Source organism: Pristis pectinata, chromosome 1 (assembly GCF_009764475.1).
Source record: "Pristis pectinata isolate sPriPec2 chromosome 1, sPriPec2.1.pri, whole genome shotgun sequence".
Taxonomy (NCBI): domain Eukaryota; kingdom Metazoa; phylum Chordata; class Chondrichthyes; order Rhinopristiformes; family Pristidae; genus Pristis; species Pristis pectinata.
The window spans coordinates 127367890-127391046 of record NC_067405.1 but is presented as its reverse complement, the minus strand read 5'-3'; the positions used below and the strand labels follow the sequence as shown (position 1 = coordinate 127391046).

The 23157-nt window shown below is 39.1% G+C and overlaps 1 protein-coding gene across 1 annotated transcript in view; it reads right to left on the bottom strand.

Moving 5' to 3' along the window:
• Positions 1-11581: 11581 nt before the first annotated feature.
• The window catches only part of LOC127579771 (rho-related GTP-binding protein RhoJ-like), a 41636-nt gene continuing 30060 nt past the window's right edge, over positions 11582-23157 (bottom strand). The window contains exon 5 of the mRNA XM_052032719.1: positions 11582-22357. Coding sequence (XP_051888679.1) covers positions 22211-22357 — 147 coding nt within the window. The 3' untranslated portion in view covers positions 11582-22210. The remainder of the gene's footprint in view (positions 22358-23157) is intronic.

The window sequence follows — 23157 nt, the reverse complement described above, 5'->3', positions numbered from 1 at the left end:
ATTACAGCTGCACTACTGATTGTTACACTAGCACCTTCATTTACCACTTAAATCATGAAGCATCCTAGTTGTTGGTACTGAGACCATCGGGTACAAAGGAGCATGGAGCTGATTGCTCCTGACAGTTTTCCTTCACAGGTCCCGTGACCAAGTCTCACAGTCTTAACCTAGGCCTTGAGTCATCTCTTATTACCATAGCAACAACGGCCTCTTCTGTCCACTGTTGAGGCCTTGGGTGCCTTGGGAAATGTTTCAGAGTGGACCCATTGTTTCTAATCTCACAACAAACAGATGGCTGCTGCCTTGCTGTTTTCGATTTATTAGGCTTCTAAATCTAAGTCCCAGCAAAGCCAGGCAGCTCCCCAATGAGAATAATGAGAATGAGAGAACATTACTTTGCACCATCGCTCCTTTAACTCAGAGAGGTTTCTGTCTGCATTGATGTCTATTTCGTAGCTTAATTGCCACTGAAACAAAACAGTTCCTGATTCATAATTCTCTAATCAGTCAATCAATACCTGAATATTTATTCTTTCAATTAAACTGTTATCAATCCCTTTATATTTTCTTAGTATTCTCAGAAAACTTAATGGACCGTTAACCATCTCTGTACGTAGCAACCTCCAGATGTTTGTTCAAATGGAAACCACTGTCCATTCTTCTGTTCTGGGATGATTGATTTAACCCTTTGATTACTATAAACCTGCTGCTGAATTTTGCACTGATGTAAAAAATTGCAAATGTGAAAATTTGAAATAAAATCAGAAAATGCTGGAAAAGTTTAGCAGGTTAGGCAACAACTGTTGAGAGAGAAACAGAGTTAATATTTTGATGTCAATGCTACTGAGTGTTTACAGAATTTTCTGATGAATTCCCCATGGAATCCAAATGAGGAATAGGAGCTTGCTGAGATTGTCCCAGCTTTTAGAACATAGAACAGTACAGCACAATACAGGCCCTTCGGCCCACCATGTTGTGCCGACCTTTAAACCTCACCTAAGACTATCTATCTAACTCCTTCCTTCCACATATCCCTCTATTTTAAATTCCTTCATATGCTTATCTAGTAATGTCTTGAATTTGACCAATGTACCTGCCTCCACCACTGACCCAGGCAGCGCATTCCATGCATCAACCATGCTCTGGGTAAAAAAAAAAACCTTCCTCTGATATCTCCTTTGAACTACCCGCCCCCCCATTACTTTAAAGCCATGCCCTCTTGTATTGAGGGCTAGTGCCCTGGGAAAGAGGCGCTGGCTGTACACTATCTATTCCTCTCAATATTTTGTACACCTCTATCATGCCTCCTCTCATCCTCCTCCTCTCCAAAGACTAAAGCCCGAGCTCCCTTAGTCTCTCCTCATAATGCATACTCTCTAAACCAGGCAGCATCCTGGTAAATCTCCTCTGCACCCTTTCCAACGCTTCCACATCCTTCCTATAAAGAGGCGACCAGAACTGGACACAGTACTCTTAAGTGTGGTCTAACCAGTGTTTTATAGAGCTGCATCATTACCTCGCGGTTCTTAAACTCGATCGCTCGACTTATGAAAGCTAACTCCCCATAAGCTTTCTTAACTACCCTATCCACCTGTAAGGCAACTTTCAGGGATGTGTGGATATGAACCCCCAGATCCCTCTGCTCCTCCACACTACCCAGAATCCTGCCATTAACTTTGTACTCTGCCTTGGAGTTTGTTCTTCTAAAGTGTACTGCCTCACACTTCTCTGGATTGAACTCCATCTGCCACTCCTCAGCCCAGCTCTGCATCCTATCATGTCCCTCTGCAATCTTCAACAATCCTCTACATTATCCACAACACCACAAACCTTTGTGTCGTCTGCAAACTTGCCAACCCACCCTTCTACCCCCTCATCCAAGTCATTAATAAAAATCACGAAAACCAGAGGTCCCAGAACCGATCCTTGTGGGATGAACGCTAGTCACAGCCCTCCAATCTGAATGCACTCCCTCCACCACAACCCTCTGCTTTCTACAGGCAAGCCAATTCTGAATCCACATGGCCAAGCTTCCCTGGATCCCATGCCCTCTGACCTTCTGAAGAAGCCTACCATGTGGAACCTTGTCAAATGCCTTACTAAAATCCATGTAGACCACATCTACTGCACTACCCTCATCAATCTGTCTGGTCACCTCCTCAAAGAACAGGCTTGTGAGACATGATCTGCCCTTCACAAAGCCATGGCTGGCTGCCCCTGATCAGACCCTGATTCTCTAAATACCCACAGATCCTATCTCTAAGATTCCTAAGATGCCCACCACAGACGTAAGGCTCACTGGTCTATAATTCCCTGGACTATCCCTACTACCTTTTTGGAATAAGGGGACAACATTTGCCACCCTCCAATCCTCTGGTACTATTCCAGTAGCCAACGAGGACTCAAAGATCCTGGCCAAACACTCAGCAATCTCCTCCCTCACCTCGCGGAGCAGCCTGGGGAATATTCTGTCAGGCCCTGGGGACTTCTCTATCCTAATTTTTTTTTTAAACAGCTCCAACATATGCTCTCTCTTGATATCAACATGCTCCAGAATATTAACCTTACCAGCACTGTCCTCAGCGTCATCAAGGCCCCTCTCCTTGGTGAATATTGAAGAGAAGTATTCATTGAGGACCTCACCCACTTCCACAGCTTCCAGGCACATCTTCCCGCTGGGAAATCTCTTAAATCCCGTTTAGGTTCTGTGAACCATTCCTTTAGATAGGGGTAGCAGATCTCAAGGGAAGGAAGGGAAGATAATTCTGGTCAATGGACATGATCATCAGAAAACTTAATGAACACCTCTCTAAAAACAAAATGGAAGAGTTCTAGCACTGTGCTCGCCAATAATTCGTAGGCAGGCCAGAGCAGGGCAGATGAGTCAGAGCAAAAGAGCAAATAATCATCCAGCAAACCCAAAGTTAATTTACCCAGAAAACTGCATGCTTAAAATATATAATGACCCAAGCTATACCAGAGTAAAATCAGTATAATTTCTCAAGAGTGTGTGGAAATTAGTGACATACAAATTATGTACTTAAAATCAATATCAATCATATAAAGCTACCAGGCTTGATTTATAGGGTTTACTCATTGTTAAGGATTTACTTTATCACCACCATGCTTGTACCACTATATGCAGCCATAACTATAACCCATTTCTAGTGACAGCCAGCACACTTTCTGAATAGGCAGGTCCAGTCTGACCTAAAATACAAGGGAAGAGACATCCCAAGCAGATATTGGGAAGTCCGACAACCTTTGGATAGGTTTGTCTTCTTTCAGTGTGAGATCTAAGCACTTCATTGGCAAGCTGCATAACACTTTGGCCAGATTTCACCTTGTAGCTATTTATGGTCAGCAAATCACAAGATTTAAAGCAGGGTGGAGAAGGCTAATCACTAGAGTTCAGTTACATCGAAACATTAGAAGTAATTGCAAGTTCAGCTTTAAAATGAAACAGATGTGAGGTTCTTAATGAACTGGAATGGACACGGTTCATCTGGAGCACTATTTCAAACATAACCATTATTTCAGCATGCAGCAACACGGATGTTGAAAGGCATGTTCGGGACTGACGTACTCTCTAATGGTGATTAGAAGATATTCAAATATTCTTCTACATCTGCAGATGATAAAGAGTTATTTAAGAGGGAGGTAGATTCTATGGGGATGGGGGCAGTGTTTAAAACATTAGCTGGAGATGAATGGCACCCCTCATCTCCAAACTTTGGATCAGCTGCACCACTGATTAAAGATGCACATGGAATCAACCGCTCACTCTTAAAAATACCACATGTCACATCGACAGCATCAAATTTCAATTCATCTGTCCAGCGAAGGGTGCAGGGACTCAGAAAACAGTCAATTTTTCCATAAGAAGGCAACAGTAAGGTTGACCATTTATCATTGTCAAAGCACATCATTTTTAAAGCACAAAGTATTGAAATATGCAAGTTAAGAGGACATCTGCTTCATATTTGTTCAATATATTTTGTTATAGTTCTAAGCTTGAATAAAAAGAATTCAAATCAAATATATCACAGAAACTCTCAATCCAGTTCTCCAATGTATTGTACAGTGATGAAAAGAATGAGTTTTGCCGTCTGTGTTTCTTCTCATCGTATGCCTGTGATCTCTGTGTGATTGCATTCTAGCATTGACATTTTTACTGCAACTATATAGGACCCTGGTGAGAATGCACCTGGAATATTGTAGTCCCTACTCAAGGAAGGAGATATTTGCAATAGAGGGAGCGCAAGAAGTTCACCAGATTGATTCCTGGGATGGAAGAGGAGATTGTCTAATGAGGAAAGATGAAGCTGACCTGGGTCTTTACTCTCTGGAGCTTAAAAGATTGAATGATCTAACAGAAACATATAAAATTCTTATGGGGCTTGACAGGGTAGAAGCAGAGATGATTTTTCCCCTCTAGAGTGTCTAAAATCAGGGGTCACTGTTTGGGATTGGCCATTCAGGACTGAGATGAGCAGAAATTTCTTCACTCAGATGGTAACAAACCTTTGGAGTTCTTTACCCAAGAGGACAGGGGAGGCTTAGTCGATCAGTATGTTTGAGACAGAGAACAATAGATTTTTGTATATTAACATAATAAAGGGATATGGGGTTGGTGCAGGAAATTGAAGCTGAGGTGAAAGATTGGGTACAATATTACTGAACAGTGGAGCCAACACAAACGATTGATTGGCCTACTCCTGTTTCTCTTTATATTCTTATGTTTAAATTAGCCATGGAAATTTAATGGCATAATATTAGCCAATCTTTTACTCTTAGCCAAATACTGAGTTTTAAAATGCCAAAATGCAATTTCATCTAGCCTGAAATTATGCTAAGGTCTTCTCGGAGGTTTCCATTTAGCCTCACCATTCCGTTCCATCGCTACACATGACTGATCCATTTCTTATGCTGTCAAGTACTGTCATTTAATTCCAGGTATTCCTAATAAACCTTAATACCCTTTAAAGATCTGTCAGTCTCAGATTTAAAATTAACAATGAAGCTTGAATCAATTGATGACCTAGCGGACCGGGTTGAACTAGGAAGAGGGACGCACAGGGCGAAGAAGCAGCAGGATGATTAGAAGCAGTTCTAGCAAACTGGATACGGACCCGGCAGGGTGGAGCTCACGCGGACCTGAAAGGGACCCGGCAGGGTGGAGTTCACGCGGACCTGAAAGGGTGATGGCCCAGCGGACCGTGTAGGGTGAACCGGGAGCGGGGATTGAACCGTGCTAAGGGGCAACTAACCAAGGAATGCGCACCAGTAATCGGCGGCAGGGTGATTGGAAGTGATCCGCCAGACGTGAAGAGGTGCAGGGAGACGAGCCGGCGCACCAAGTGGGGTGAAGCATGAAACAGGCGAAGCGAGAGCGACCCACGTGGTGCACAGAGGTAGCGGGCGGTAGGGAGAGGCTCCGAAGTAACAGGTTGATTCAGAATGGGTACACTGGGTGCGGACCCGGTAGGGTGGAGCTCGAGCGGACCTGAAAGGAACACGGCCGAGCGGACCGTGTAGGGTGAACCAGGGGCAGGGCGAAGGGGACTAACCGGAGAACGCGCGGCAGTAATCGGCCGCAGGGCGAGGTGCGGTGACTGGAAGCGGAGCGCGAAATGTGAAGAGGGTGCGGACACGGCAGGGTGACTCAGAAACGATGCGGGAAAATCGGATTAGTCCAGATGTGCACCAGGGCGCCGGGGGCCGAAGAGCACGTTTCTGTTCGCTGTGACGCTATGACTCAATTGCAGTTGGCAAATAAGATTCCAAATTTCCACTACCCTTGATACTGTTTTCTAGCTTTACTTTCCAAATCAAAATAGAGAATCCTATCAGCAGTCAGGTAGCGTTAGTGGAGAAAGACACAGAGTTTAATATTAAAGTTAATATTAAACCTTTCATCAATTCTGGAAGTTATGTATCTAAAATATTACCTCTATCTGCTGCCTACTTCCAACTTTCACCGTTTTAATTTCATATTTTCAGCATCTACACCTTTTCCCCTCGAGTGCACTCTTTTTTTTTGGAAGAGTGAACTAGACATTGGCGGAATTCCAGCGGACCTGAAAGGGAGGAGGCAGGGTGGAGTTCAAGCGAACCTGAAAGAGACATGGCCCAGCGGACCGTGTAGGGTGAACCGGGAGCGGGGATGAACACGGTGGATGGGCAACCAAGGAACGCGCAACAGTAATCGGGTGCAGGGTGAAGGAGAGAGTTTTCACCATTTTTATTCCAGATTTTCAGCATTTGCAGCTTTTTCCCTCTAGTGCACTAATTTTATTTTTAAAAAGAGTGAACTAGGCAGGGTGGACCTCAAGCCGCCCTGAAATGGAGAAGGCGGAGTAGTTCTAACTTTTAGAGTTGCATTCTGGTTCTAATATCTTCAGCCTTTGGAAAAAGTTTCTATCATGAAGAACTATCGGGAATAATATCTTGTAGATTTCAATCAAATCACTATTTAATCTAAATTCCAGGGAATATAATAAACAGTTTAAATAATTTCATAATTTGACCTTTGCAGTTGAGATATCTGGAAATCTACACTTTCCAGGGTCAATGTCTCCTTAAGCAGCAGTGTGGTGACGAGAAACTCACTGAAGGGCTTCTTTCCATGCTGTATGCCATTTAGACTTGTGCCTGGAGGGTAGGTAGACAATTTTTGTCTACCTGCACTGCAGTTTCTCTGTAACACTACATTTTGGATTGTATTCTGTCCTTGTACTACCTCAATGTACTCAAGTACAGAATAATCTGCCTGGATGGCATGCAAACAAAACCTTTTCACTGTATCTCAGTACACGTGACAGTAATAAGATATCTTCATTAGTCTCATGTACATCGAAACACACAGTGGAATGCATCTTTTTGCATCGAGTGTTCTGGGGGCAGCCTGTAAGTGTTGCCACGCCTCCGGCGCCATTATAGCATCCCCACAACTTCCTAACCCATACTGTATGTCTTTGGAATGTGGGAGGAAACCGGAGCACCCGGAGGAAACCCATGCAGACATGGGGAGAACGTACAAACTCCTTACAGGCAGCAGCCAGAATTGAACCCAGTCGCTGGCGCTGTAATAGCATTATGCTAACTGCTGCACTACCTAGAGTGGTGTGGACCAAACACGGACAAATGGAACTGAGATAGACATCTTGGTCAGCATGAATGAGTTGGGCCAAAGGGCCTGTTTCTGTGCTGTATGACAGTGTACAGTGGCTCAGATTCCATAAGCCTTTTTCTCCCTTCCATGGCATGCTAATGACCCACATACATGGTCACATGGGTCTCAGTGGACTCTACGGTTTCTCTCTTTTCACCATTTAGGAAGTATTGAATGCAATAAATGACACCAATGGATTCACATGTGAAGGAGTGCCTCACCTGGAAGGACTGTTTATGGCCCTGAATGGTGTAGGGGCAGGTGTAACACTTAGCGTGGTTAGTTGTAACACTCACCTAAACAGCCCTTCCAGGTGAGGCAGTCCATCACATTGGTGAGACCCAACACAGACTGGGGGATTGCTTCGTTGAGCACCTTTGCTCTATCTGCTGTAACAGCCAGGATCTCCCGGGGACCAGCCATTTTAATTCCACTTCCCATTCCACACTGATATGTCTGTCCACGGCCTCCTCTACTGCCACATTGAGGCTACACGTAGATTAAAGGAACAGCACCTCGTATTCCGCTTTGGTGGTCTCCAACTGATGGCATGAACATCAATTTCTCTAACTTCCAGTAACTATCCCTTCTATTCTGCTTTCTTTTCCCCTTATCCTACCAGCTCCATCTCCCCTCCCACCCCACCTTGCCCATTACCCACTCAGTCTTCCTCCCTCTGGTTCCCCTCTTCTCCAGCCCTTTGTCACCTCCACCCCTCACCTTCTAACGTCATTCCGACTCTCCCTCTCCCTCACTTGCCTATCATTCCCCTCCCACCTGGATCCACCAGGTCTTGCTCCACCCCTCCCCTTTTATACTGGCTATCTCCCCTCTTTCTTTCCAGTCCTGATGAAGGGTCTCGGCCCAAAACATCGACTGTCCATCTCCCTGCATTGATGCTGCCTGACCCACTGAGTTCCTCCAACATTTTGTGTGTTGCTGCAGATCTCCAGAGTCTGTAGAATCTGTGTCTGGCTTTAATGGGGATCTGTTTTTTTAAAAACACACAGTGATTCTATTTTTATACCCAAGCAGAGCTCTTATCCACAGCAAAGTGACCTGACAATAATTCTTAAATTTTAAGGATACAAGAGCAGCGAGAAGGGTTGATGCAGTGAAATTGGACCTCAAGAACAGAGCCAGATCCAGAATCCCTTTCATCCTTATCAGGGAGCTCAGTAGGTGGGGCATTGATTTAAGGTAGAAAGGTTAGAGGGGACTGGAAAAATTCTTCACTCAAGGTGTGTGGAGTCTGAAAGTGTGGAAATAGAAACCTCCATCATATTCAAAACTAGAATTTGCAAATTGCAGGGTTCAGTGCCTGGGCCTCAGCTAGTTATAATCCATATCAATTACTAAGATTAAGATGCCAAATGGAATATATCCAAGTTAGTTTATGTTACAAAACTAGGTAGGAAAATAATTTTTGAGAGAATATGAAGAGGTGACAAAGGGATGTAGGCAAGAAAGTTGCAGAGTATAATGTGGGGAAAAGTGAAATTATCCAGTTTGGTAAGGAAGGATGAAAAAACTTAAGTGTTAAAAATAAAGACCTCAATATCAGTATACATGGGGATAGGGAGGCAGAAGGCTCAGAGAAATTTAGGATTCTGTAATTAACATGCAAGTACAACAAACAATTGAAGAAGCAAGTGGTATGAGTGTTTATTGCAAGGATATTGCTGAGACCATACCTTGAGTACTGTGTTATGTTTTGGTCTTCTTATCAAGGGAAGTAAGTACTTGCTTTAGTGGAGTGCAGTGTACATTTACTAGATGGTTTCCTAGAATGAGGGGCTGTACTATAAGAATGAGCATGGTCCCAATTCCTTTGGCATTTGGAAGAATATGACAACATTGAAACATAAATGGGCAGATCTTCCTGGCTCTAAATGAACAGTTGGCACTTAGTCATTTATGCAGCAGCTAGTCCTCTGTGGACGTGTTATAAAATGCAGAAGTCCTGAACTTAACTGACACATAAACTACATTTTTAAACACACACTATCACTGAATTCCTTGTTGAATCCAGCTGCAGAGCTGAAACTCGCTGATGAATGGGCCTGGGGACACTGCCTATCTGGCCTTCAACTCTCTGCCAGGAAGGGGGAGGCAAAACTAGGGATATAATTCCATGTTGGTCACGGGATCTCTTCATTCTGGAAGAAGCATCTGAGAGAGAACAAAGCCAGCTGCAAGATTCCCTGGCAAGGGAAAGCTTGTTAATTTCACAGCTGTTTCAGGATAACTGCTCTATTATTTCATTCACTGCAATATTATTTTTCATCTGGAAAGAACTTGTAAAACCTTTTAAAATTATTTTAATAGCTTTTTGGCTTTCTGCAATGAAAAGGAATCTTTCCCTCTTCATTCTAAGAAAAGCAAGAGCACTGGGCAGAAGCCCAGCAAAATGGTTTGTCAGTCTGAAGTATCATAGGTAGTCAATGTGCCCTTGATACATACAGACTGGAAAAATGCAAAATAAAAAGCTGTATTTAATGTTCTACTGAATTTCTAGACTCCTCCCTAAGGGGTTGTGTTAACTGTTTATAATTAAACTACATAACGGATAAAAATGTCCTCTGGTGTGCTTGTTGATCCTCATGACTGGTGAGCTCAAGGAGAGTGTAGTGGAAATAATGTTGTTTAATTTGGCATATTTCCTGAGACTTTTTGTAACTTAGAGTTCATTAGTTTTGGTCCTGTGAAAAGAGGGCACATTTTGAGTCACTTTGACTGGCCCATAAAGGTGCCTCAGAGATGCAAGGGAACAACTTAAACATTAACTCTGTTTCTCTCTCCACAAATGCTGCCTGACTTATTAAGCACTTCCATTATTTTATGTTATTTTAACAGATCAACAGTGATTTAGTATGAAAATGCCAACTTATTAAACATAATTTTAAATATCAGAGTTTTCACAGTGTAGCACGACCAAAATATTTTGTACAGTTCATGAAATATCAAAATAAGTTTACTTGACAACAATGTAATAGATTCATTAAAAGCATTGCTGTGAACTCCCTGCTGACATGGGTTTTTGAAAAAATTCTGAAGGTTTCTTGAAGTTTACAACAGCTTACTTAAAATTATTTACCTAACTTATAGAAGCTTAAACACATCACAGAGTACTTTTAAACTTCTCTTACCTTCTGTTCAGGCTGGTTTTAGTGAGGGTGGTGTCCTGGCCCTTTCAGGTGTTTAGCCCAACACCTCATGAGATGACTTTTTGTTATTGGGCTCTGTGCTGCTCGATTCCTCACCAGATGACTCCAGGATGCTTCTGGTCAGCAAAACTGTCTCTCAGTTTCCCTAGTTTTTCCTTACCTGATTAAGTGAGCAGTTATTTTTGGCAGTGGAACCAGGCCAGAGAAGTGTGGCCCTACATTGTTGGAGACAAAGACTTGTCAGGTTAGATGCTGAAAACCCATTTCCTTTGGAGAGTCTTGGAGTCATACCTTCAGGATGAAGGCAAGTCACTTAGAATGAAGATGAGGAGAAATGTCTTCACGTAGAATATTGTGAATCCCTTACCCAAGAGGACTGCAGTCGCTAAGTTTATTCACCGATTTATTTTTAGAAGGCGTTCAATAAGTTGCTACGTATTAGGCTTGCTTGATGAAAAAAAACAGGGTAGGGAAATAAATGGATGATTTTATCATGTTTCATCAAGTGATGTGCTCCAAGGATCAATGTTTGGGCCTCAGCAATTTATGATCTAGATCAGTGACTTAGGTGATGGGTATGAATGCAGTCCATCCTAGGTAGACTTCTTTCTACTAAAGGATTCAATGGAGTTAGGGACAGAATGCAAACTCGGAGTTGATATCAATGTTCAGCCAACGGCAGAGTGAGTTTGAAGCACTGCACTGCAAACTCATGCTACTATATTTAATGCCCTTTTGTATCTTTATAAAAAATTTTTAAAAATACTTAATTCTGGCCATAAACAGATAATCCTTATAATCAAAAAAGCATTGTTATAAAACTTTAAATTATTTAGGGTTAGGTTTATCTTGGCAAAGATAGACAACATAGATTACTGCTGGGTGTGCAAACACCTGCCTACTGGTCTCTATGAATATTAGTCATATATGTAAAATGGAAAGCAACATTTAAATGGTCGTCACCCTACTATTTATCAGGGTTTTAAAATATGAACTCTACCAGGAAAGAAAAAGCTAACATTGTGCAGTCACTGTACTCTGATGGTTTTACTACTGAAATAGTCCTTCTGCATGTCAAAGGATAAAGAATGAATAACATGTTAGGAATGGGTTTTGAAATAAATAATTTGCTATCTGTAATGTGCTTGCTGTAATGGGTAAAAATTCATCTTACCAAAGATTCTGCAGTTTTGCCGAAGGATTACATAAAAGTTGAGAACAAAAGATTGCCAGGCAGATATATCCAATAAACTTTTACTTTCATCAAAAATGCACAATAAACTGAATTAAACAAAAATTAAACATATACAGCAATTGCCATTAATACAGCAATACTTGAATTTGTTGCATAGAAATTAAAAGAATGGGATTAATTACAAGTTGTATTCTGTATTTTAATAATATTAAACCATGTGGAATTTGCATTTCTACTGGTTTCAAGATATTGCTGCTTCTGACATTTTAATACCTGCATTTACCCAATATATGGAAACAATATTAAGGCACTAACAAGATGTAATTGGATACGGTAAGCAAAGATATCAATCATACCAGAAACTCCTATCACAAATTCCACCCAGTTAAACTGTAGCTACTTTCCAACATTTACGTCATACAAGACTTCAGGGATGCTTGTTTGTGAAAATGAAAAACAAAACATTTACATGATTTTATTTTAATTTCAAGTGCATCCTCTTCTGGATTGTGACTGAAAACTGATTGTGGATATTAAAGTCCACATGATTTAGATCTTAGCAATATACAGTACAATTGTTGAACCATTTGGTTAGATGTCAGGTCAGTGGTACATTCCCATTTAATAACTTGAAAGATATATGAAGGTTTATTAACAATACAACTTTGCTTCAACATATAATAACAGCACACAGACATGTGATATTATATTAACAACACATTTTAACTATAATTCATCCATTTACATGGTGGAAAAAAGTTACCCGATATATTTTAAAGCCTGCTTGTCTTTTGATTACCCTGATTTCTAACTAATTTAACTCCTAAAACAAGCATTTTAAACCTGTGGTGTCTTTAAAGTTTTAAAAACTAAATGCACTCTCTTACCAGATCAATTTCTGCAAGCACAACTAATGTTTTAATTACTTGTACCACAAAAACAAAACATTGAATTTTGTTAGGAAACTTAAAAGAATGCTGTGAGGATCAGCAATTTGATAATCTAGGTGAAGAAAATCCTATTGGACTGACTGGAATTTATCAGTAATATTTATAAAGAAGTGCCAGCCAGTTGTTTTCATAATTTATTAGTCTATTAGATCAAAACACAGTCCCAATTCTTACAATGAAAGCTGAATCACATGACTGAATTTGACTCAAAGTGCATTTTTCAGAAATTAATTTCAAATCTACAGTTCATACTTTTAGTGTTTTGAAACAGATAACATTGGAAATGCACAGCGGTTGGGCAGCATCTATGAGAGAGAAAACAGGTTAAGAGTTTCCATGTCTAAGTCCTTCTGCAGGTCGCTTCCTCTCCAGAGATTTTATCTGACCAGTTGAGGAGTTCCAAAAAAAATAATTCAGGTTTTTATTTTAGATTTCTAGCAACCCCAGTAGCGTGCTTTAATACTTACAGTGTTTAGTTATTCTAGACACAGTCTTCTGTAGAGTGAAACAGGAAAATAAATGTGTAAAGTACTACGTTATGTTAATGCCAGTTACACAAAAATGTCAGTTAAAATTAATGAGTTGAGATTAGTATTATTATTACAGACTATATTTTAGCAAAAAAATCAAAAGATATAATCAACATTCGATTCATCTGTTCATTTGATATTTGTTTAAAAGGATTAATATATAATTGGTAATGAATACTTGAAAGGAGAATTGACATCATAAGAGAGTGCCTCTAACTTGCTGTTACAAATTTATTTTAAAAAAAATGAGTAATGGAGAGATCCAGCAAAGAAGTCCCAGTAAAGAGATCCCTCAAAAACACCTTCATATTAGCACAGCCCAATTCTAAACTGCAGCAGATAACATACCATGCAGTGACACCTGGGCAATCTTTATACCCAGTAATAGAGGGTCTTAAATGTTTAAAAAGGGGAGAGTAAATCATCAAAAAAAGTCTTGTGTGCTTTTCAACAGAGCATTCAGCTGTAAAGGCATTACTATGGAGCAACTATACCATGCACGCTTTGAATTTATAGCCTGAGTAAATTACACTATAAATTTTGAATAGAACCAAACTAATTTTCTATGATATCTGATTATGTTAATGACTCTTACCTGCAGAAATTTACTGGTTTCTGAGCTAACAAAATAGGGGTAACTATAATAGAGTGATATGTTATTGTATTCAACAACAGAAAACTATTAGCATATTCACAGAATTTGCATTGGTGTTATGAGAATACTACAGCAATTCCAGACTAAATAATTAAACTAGTCATTGGAAGACTCCAAAGATTTAAGGTGAACAACCCTTCAGAAAAGATCACAAGCTCATAATTATATAAGTACTGAAAGACAGAAGAGCAGTCAACCCATTGGATTTGTTAAGTAAGATTCCAGTTTCTGAACAAGCAGCATATCAAATAGATGCACCAACAATGAAAAGCACTAACAGGCTGAACAGTCACAACTTTAAAATGGATGAAATCTCTATAAATACTACTTTGACACCATGATTCTGTCAAACTATTGTAAAAATGCTTTTAGGTGGTCTTTAGGCACCTAACAGAATCCAAATGAAACTGAACTTTAGTGCAGTGCTCAGAACAGTCTCTCCTAGAATCTCCATTCCAATCAATAGATGATTTGAATACAATGCAAGGTTGTGTAGGATGCTGTTAATACCTTTTCCAATTTTATGATTCATTGTCCTACACAACTGGGCATCAATAAACAACAACTAGATTGGCATAGTTTCTTTCAGCAGATGCTGTTCCCATTTATCACCTGAGCTTCTTTGTTAAGCTGAGTGGCAAGTCTTTATTTGCTGCTCACTTAAAACAAAATCTGAACCCAAATTTAACTTTAGGCATCATATAAATAGAAAGCAAGTAGCCATTCCATTGAGCATATTGGTAAAACAAATCAACTGGATATCACAATATTAACTAAATTCCAAATGTGTTGCTCATTTGGCATATCTGTCTAATAGCATCTGGGCCACTTGTGTGTTCTTTATAACTTGATAATGTATGTAGATCCAGTGTGTAGCATTCATTCCCTACGAGCCCAGAACATATTTGACATAATCCATCTCAGAAATACCCGAAGTTCCTGGAAAAGTAATTAATTTTAAGAATATACTTCATTGTACCTGATGAAAACCCTGAAATCTCCTTTCAAACCATTTCTGCACGAAATTAAAAACTGGCTAGAACTTGAATTGGAAAAAGATATTAGATAAGCATATTTTATGTTTTCACCAATTTCTATTAGAAATCCTAGCCATCTGGAAATTGGATTGGGCAATTCCCATTTGGAATCACCCTCGAGCAAGTGGCATTTCCCAGCCACTTTTCACACACAAAATTACTTTGCCAACATGTGCGGCATATGTTTCTGACTTACTGACAGAAATTGGATCAAAAGGTTGTGGCTTTCATTGTTTGCCAACAGTTAAACAAAGAACAAACCACAAATCCAGTCATGATCCATGCACAAGGGTGGCATGATGGCGCAACTAGTACAGCTGCTGCTTCACAGTGTCAGAGATGTGGGTTCAATCCTGACCTCAGGCGCCACCCGTGCACATTTTCCCTGTGGGTTTCCTCTGGGTGCTCTGGTGTTTAGCTGAGTGGTAGAATCTGGGGTGGGTGGGGGAGGATGAGAATGTGGGGAGAATAAAAAGTGAGATTGACGTGGGATTAGTGCAACAGGGTGGTTGACGGTCAGCACAGACTTATTGGGCCGAAGAGCCCCTTTCCATGCTGTAGCTCTATATGATCCTAGATTTAAAGGGTCGTTGCTAGACTTCCATTTTAAGATCACTGATTAGTCACAGCATCTGTCCATTTCAGTGGAAGATGCTGCAACATGTGGCCTTGGTGCTAATTATGGTGGTAGTCCATGTGGCACAGGGTGTGATCAGACTGCTCATACCACAGGAGTCAACATGACACAAAACTGTCATTTAACCCTTCTTCCCCAATACCACCATCTTCTCTACCTCCCTCATGACACTCTGCCATCTGTAAATGCATGATCCAGGTACTACTGCTTGTAGAATACTACAATAACATTTGTTTTTAAGTTGACATGTCCCACATGTGTTATTTTGGTGATGTCAAACACAGCATCAAGGCAAAATGCAGCTCCCATTTAGTGCAAGAAAAGTTAGTGAAATCCAATATTTTTGTAAAGTTTATTAAGATCTTTGCTGGCGATTAATTATCAGCCATTTCCATGAATCTTTCAGCTATCAGGTTCTTTCATCTTTCTATTCCTATTGTAAATTCCCGTGGGTAAAGAACCATGTCTGTTCATTTTATCCACATCACCATAACCTTTTCATAAAGATGACTATTGCACGTTATCCAACAACATTATTTAAACCGTGCTTTTTGTGCCGAGGAAAATGCCATGCTCAATTCATCACAACACTATTACAACCTGATTCTGTTAAAGTGTTGGATGATATCTCTGCAAACTTCACAATAAGGAAGAAAGGAATGTGGTAGACAAGTGGCTTGGAAAAGGTGGTTTGGGGGAAGAATGGAGTGGCTGAGTTGCAGAATCAAATGCGTGCTGCAGAATGAAGGCTTTTGAGAGTACAAGTGAGGTGCAAAGTGGACATGCAGATGAGATTTCATTTTCCAAAGGGCAGGAACATAGTCATTGTATAAGGTGCGGCCACTGGGGGAAGAGCAAGAAGTGAAGAAGTCAGAGTGGGAGCAAGGGAGAGTGCATTTGCCAGCACAGAGAAGAAAGATATAAAGAGGCAGAGATGTTTTACTGTGGACCGAAGTTTGTGGAAGGGTTAATATTGTTGCAAAGGTGGAAGAAAGCAGTTTTGGTGATTCAGCAGTGGGAAGGAAGAAGCAGAGCAGGCAGCTCATTAGAATGTCATTGCTTGGCGACAGCAGCTGGAAAAATTAAGTTCATCCTGCTTCATACAGGGGTTATTGGATTACCGTACATGCCATTTCCAATCTAATGTGGTCAACATGTGTTCCTTTGAGACTAAGCCATCCAAACCCGATTCACCTAAAATTTTCAAAGATTGTTTAATGAGCAACTTTTCATTTCCAATCCATTAGGTCTCTTTTTTGAAGAAGGCATATGTGATGCCTGCCTTCACTAGCCAGAGCATAGACATGGTGGGCCGAAGGGTCTGTTACACTGGTGGCTGAATCCATTACTGTTTAACTACCTTGTAATATTCATGTACAAACAATCATACCCAATTGTTGATAGGTTTTCTTGATGGGCAAGGGCATGCTACTTTGAATGATAATTAAACCCAAACTGCATCATTTTGTTTTGGTTATATTTTTAGGATTAATATCTACTCCTCATTCCAACATCTTTTATATATTTAAAAAAAACAGGCAAAAATTTAAGCTGTAGAGTGAATCAGAAAATAAATTACAGTACTTAGAAGCGCATTTTAATTAACTTAAATTTGATGTGCTTGCAAAGCATCAAGAGTCCATGGGAATATTTCTTATAACCATCAGCTGCTGAGTAATTTTTTTTAAAAAAAGGGCAAGAATGCCATTGGTTACACACAAGGTAAAGCAAGCAAAATCAACAGGGTTGTTAGTCATCCCAAATGGCTCCACAAAGTGGGCAGTATCAAATGTGCCATAAATGTATATGCAAGTAGCATTCACACATAGATCAGTGTAAAAGGGAGACTGATCTGAAACTACCAGTTTCGCACAAGATAAATTTCTACCACACATTTTGGGAGATTAGAGTTTCCTTCAATTGAACTGAATGAGAATTATTCATCTTTTTCTCTGACTGATTTATTACCCATAATATATTAAATAAGCTGCTCATGGCTTTGTATGTTTGAGAATGACAATTTAGGTTTTCTAGGTTATTTTGGAACTAAGTATTTCTTCTAAATTTCAGTCAGCTAGTTAATTACTGACTAACAGATCCTGAGAAAAAAAAATATTTACATTATGTATTAAAGTGTTTTTAAGGTTAAATTTAATGAAGTCTCCTATTGCTGCTGTAATTTTTAAAGGTATATGAAAGTCATAAAACAATACCTGTTGGGAAGCTTCATTCAACTGGACAGTACTTGTTGGTTTCAATAATCAACATGCAATTACAGTGGATGAGAAAATGAGATGCATGATCAAGAGTGGAATCCTAACTCTTATTTCAGTTAGGAAGAGAAAGAAATGTCTAATTTACTACTTGTAATCTTTCTTGTCATGAAATTAAAAACTGGATTCTTACCCTAAGCTGGAACAACCACACATCAGGACTAGTATGACCACAATTAAAATAGCTTTGATCTGATTGTTTATGGAAAAAATCTGCTAAATTGAGCCAAATAAAAGTTGTAACAAGCTTTGAAGTGGTAAGATCTAGTATCAATAGGATGGTTGGATCAGAATCCCAGTTGCATGAAGATATATCTTAACCAATTTTAATTGAAACCAGCAGTTTCCTGTTTGACTTTTGAGGTTGGCAGAGCACTGAAACGCAACAATAAAGCACCACCACAAAACCACGTGCTAATCAGGGATTCTATGATGGACCATTAGAATGCTACTGCACATTTCCAAACATTCAAACATAATTCATTGCTCAGTTTAGCAGCATGAGCTCATTGGTAATGCAATTTTTTTCTGGGTATTTGCTGTGTTCAGAAAAACACCCCCTCTCTTCACTTAGTCTATCACATACATTGAAAGCATATGAGCCTAGCTCTTCTGGACAATAAAGTTAAAATATATTGCTTATTTCAACTATATTCTGATTTGTCAATGATCTATAGACATATTCTCGTAGATTTAGTTTACTCAGAGATTTCTTTGGACTCCCTTCATTTTTTTTGTGCTCATTTTAAAATACTGTTTAGTTCCACAGCTTATACACTTGCTTACTAAACAAGTCCAGCAAGCCTACTTTGAATGTTAATGATTAGCTTAATTCATACTGTTAAACTATGAATATAAGAAATACATTAGTTTGGAGAGATAATTGACGACATGATGCTAAGAAAGGAAACCTATTCGATAACACACCTAAATTCACATTCTGCTATTGTGACAATCAAGAAAACTAGCTCCTGAACATGGGTCCTTGGAAAAGCTCTGAATACATCCATCTGTTCACTGGTTAACATTGGCTCCTATCAAGTGTAAAAAGTGCATCTTGAACATTAAATTTTCCTACTAATAATATAATTTAAAAAAGACAGAGGTGATAGACTCAATGCAGCTAGAAATTCTGGGTAATTTTACTTACGCTTAACACAGATATCTGATTAGGATCTGGTTAACTGAGACCATCGAAAAATTGTGTCAAATAAATACACACAGATTTATGTTTTTTTTTCATACAATGAAAAGAACTGTTTTAAATTGTGCAGTCATGAATATGCTTCTGATTATTTAGGAAGCATATGGAAAACAAGTAATTAAAAAAGAATACATATTAAGGTTCAATTGGCATAACAGAATGGTTAGTGATACATAATAGAAATATTGAACCTCCCGATGAAGCAAATCAAACCAGATCTGAATATTGGCCCAGACTTTGGTATTTATTTGTGAAACTGCCAGCATTTGCCATCACTTCATCACGAAACTAACAGCAACTTCTGGACAATGCACATAATCACTTGAAGATTGAATCAGAAGTTATTACTGATTTTCTGCCTCTGCATAGGGGGCACAGTTTTGCATAGTAATCAAGAACTGACAAAAAATTCAGATATTCATGAACCTAAAAATGTTTTGCTTTGCTGTTTGATGTGCAAGTGAGTTTTTAAATGGTATATTAAGCCATAAATACCATTTGTCAAACTGTTCTCCTGAAACAAATTAATTTTGTTTATGGATTATAATTCCTCAAGGTAAATATTTCAAAATGCATTTTAAAAATAATATTTGAGCTACTACTTTAATCATATTCTAACCTACTTCAAGCTCTGTAAAATGTTTAAACTATTAATTAATAGCTGTGCTTTAACCTTCCCAGTTTGTTGCCAAAAAAACTTCTTCAATACGATCATCCTTCAGCCTGCTTGATGACCTTCCTGCCGCTGGATATCAGTGATCCCACAGAATTGATGTGCAGAAAATAAAATATTGGAAAAGGTAAAGCCCGTAACATAGAAATCAGTGGACTTTTACAGGCAGCTTTCCAAAAAGTCAAGTCAGCATTGCTGCTTATCTGTTGACTACAATACCCAGACCACCGACGTCTATTAACTAAATGGGTATTGCTATTTTGAAAAATGTTAAGTTCTTGGATTTAAATTGTTCTTCACAACTATAATTAATTTTTAAATGAAGCCATATTGCTTTATGTGCACTGTACATGCAGAATAATGGTTGTCAGCACAATCATGATTTCAAGTGATTATTTTGTGTGACTTGTAGTTATAATTACTAAGTGCTTGCATTATTAAATTGTAATAAGAATTACACTATATTTTCACCATGCAGAAAAGTAATGGAAGCTTATGATGCTTCCTATTACTTCACAGAAAGCCTGGCAGCTCTTGACATGGAGGCGATACCTTGTGACTTGTGAACTTCCATGATTTGCTGCACGACTAACATTATTAATGTTGAAATGTTAAGCCTTTTTCCTTTCTGTCACTTCTTACCCTTTCTGTCACTTCTTATCCTTTCTTAATTCAGAATTCCTTTCCCCATTTTTTAAAAACCTCTACACCTTAATTCACCCTCCACTTTCTCCATCTTCTCTCTATTTTTTCCTCAATCCTTAAGTCACACTGGTAAGGATCTCACTATTCGCCATGGTCTCAGATGTCCCACTGCCTCCCAGCACCATTAACAGCTCACACACAAGCAATGTACAAGGCAAGCAAAATATCACTGAAGGATGTCGAACTCAGAGAATCCAAAATCCAGAAAAATCTGGGCCAACATGATTTAAATCAAACAGGATGTTGTTTTGAGCTACATTTTGCAGTATTATCCCAATTAAACTACATAAAGAAAATTTTCCCATTTGGTTTCTCCAATGCTAATGGATGTATAGTTCAATAACCATAATTACAATGATGTAGCTTACTTTCTGTTCTGCTGTATTAATCTTGATGAAAGAAAGCTTTACTTTTTGTAGTAATTTTGTAGCAAGTAAACCAAGGTGGAATGTAAAACACTGTGCTTTGAATGTGAACATTTCAGGTGAATTTTTGGGACCAAAACTACAATACAGATCAGATACTTTCTCAATGAGAAGAACATGCCGAAGGAAAGTTCTCACCAGGCAGCCCTCTCATGGTCTCCAATGATTTGCTTAGAACTGCAAAAAGAAGTGACCAGGTACTAGGATGGTATAGGAGTCCCTGAAGAAAACTGAATTAATTGCTAATCCTTAAAATGCACGCCAATGTTGGAGAAGGATTTAGGATCAGTTTTTACTCCCTATTTTAATCTTATGGCTTCACCATGCTACCTGTAATTGTAGATGAATGGGCAAACAGTGGTGTGATCCTAGGTGTCCACTAACATCACCTTGCATTGTTTGCCAACATTTGTACAAGAGTGTAAAATCAGCAAGCTTTTCAAATGCATTCTTCCTCCAAATGCAGAGACACCTGGCTCTGTTCAACATTTTCATGGTGAAGGAATCAAGACCGCATTCCATAACCCAATGTGCCATGCATCTACAGACCATCGTGAGAGACTACCAACCCAATTATTAAGCATTCTTACTCTGCACATTAAGAAAAATACTTAAATAAAGCTTGGTAACACTAATGTGTTACTTGGTATTTAAGCAGAGGTGCTATTTGTAAGCTTCATCTCCGCCATCAGTGGGTTAAAATATGACCATAGCAGGTCCAAAGCAAAGCATCTGATGCTGTACAAACAATCAAATAACAGAGAAACTATTTTTGGGTTGCTTAGAGCATGGATTATTTCAAGTCTTGTTCCATGGAGAATTAACCTTGTCATGAAATTAGAGAACCCAGGGTAATATGATCTCATTTTATATCTTGTTTAAGATTCAAAATGTAGTGCTGGTATTACTTTAAAATGCTACTTTGAACAATCATTGAAGATTGCCGTTACTACTGTGCTTCAGAAATAATGGCTTACACAGTTAGAAGTTATTCATTGATCTTTGCAGGCTACAAGAGTTCAGATGGCTATTGCAAATTGCATTAGTGCTCACCCAGCTTCAGGAAGGCAGTACTGTATGAACAAATACTACTGAGGTCTTCAAACTGCGGTATGTGCTTATAGTTAGCTGTATAAGGCCACGGAAAAGCTTAGCTGAAAGTAACAGGGTTCCACTGCAGTGCTTCTATGCGCTCTGTACAGCACCTTTGCCTCTACTGCTCCTCAGGCTTCCATGTCACATCCTCGCCATAACACAGACAGTTCTTTTTAAACAATGGCTCAGTACTTTCCAGCCAGGCTTGAGAGAAGATGCACACCTGGCAATTTGAAAAGTGAATGACAGTTAGCAGTAAACTAATATGACTTCTGTGAGGTTTGATACTTTATGTTAGTCCACTATTGCAGCTGTTCCTATTGGACCCGATCTCCATCTCTTCACCATACCAAGGAACAAGGAAATGAATGCTTTCCTTCTCCAAAAACTTTCAGTAAAATGCTTTCTGTTTGCACAATCAGCTTCGTTCTTGTTTGTCATCCAGAACTTGCCTTCTTGTATTAAAGTTCTTTTGCCCTCTTGCATTGCGTCAGATAATTGCACAACACAGACGACATTTTGCACAACCTCTTTTCCTCTTTTTGGGGTGGAAAACTGTCAAAATTGCTTCATCAAAAACTGTTTTTAAGCCTTTTTGCGTGAGTGCAGAACATTCCAAATAACACTGTGCTCCAATCTGAAAGAGCAAAAAACATTTACAAGTTTAAAAATGCTATTCTTTTGCCCAAACACAGACCTAATTAGATATCTCCCTTTGGCTCAATGCTTTACCTGAATGAACAGAAGTGTTAGTGCCATATGTTAACAATGAAACCAAAAGTCCAGAAAACATAATTTAATATTTAAAATATAAATCAATAAACACAAGGTACAAAAAAGAAAACACTAATCCCAAACTGGTCAGATTATTACATTCACTATCAGTTGATCTGAATGTACATCGATGCACTGTAGTTGACGAAATAAGCTTTGTTTGAATTTCCTGGAATAAAACCTTGTTTATCATTATTAAAAGATATGGTAAACATTTCAATCTCTGAAGGCAGCAGCTTTAGGCACGCTGAAATTGTTTGAAAAAGTGATTACAATCAAATACATTTTTCTTTAGGAGAATGAACCAAAGTAAACATTCCCATAACTAATCAACTGAAATTTCATCTATTCGTAGTCTGCTAAATTAATTCTGCTGAGCTACTCTGTTTCTTGACACAGATGACATGCTTCCATGCGTGACACTTTTTTCTTTTAACCAGAGTTGTTTTCCCTCTCCACTGTTGAATATTACATTTATATTAAAACTCTATGCTGCCAGCACTTTTGGAAAATGTAAAAGACACTGAGGATCAAAGTTGCTGGTTGAGACATACCTATCTCACTTTCAAAGAATTTATCCATATGGCTAGATTTTCAGCCAGTGTTGATGTGCACTTGCTTTAAATGGACAACTATATTAAACTTCTTGGTATAATAAGCTTA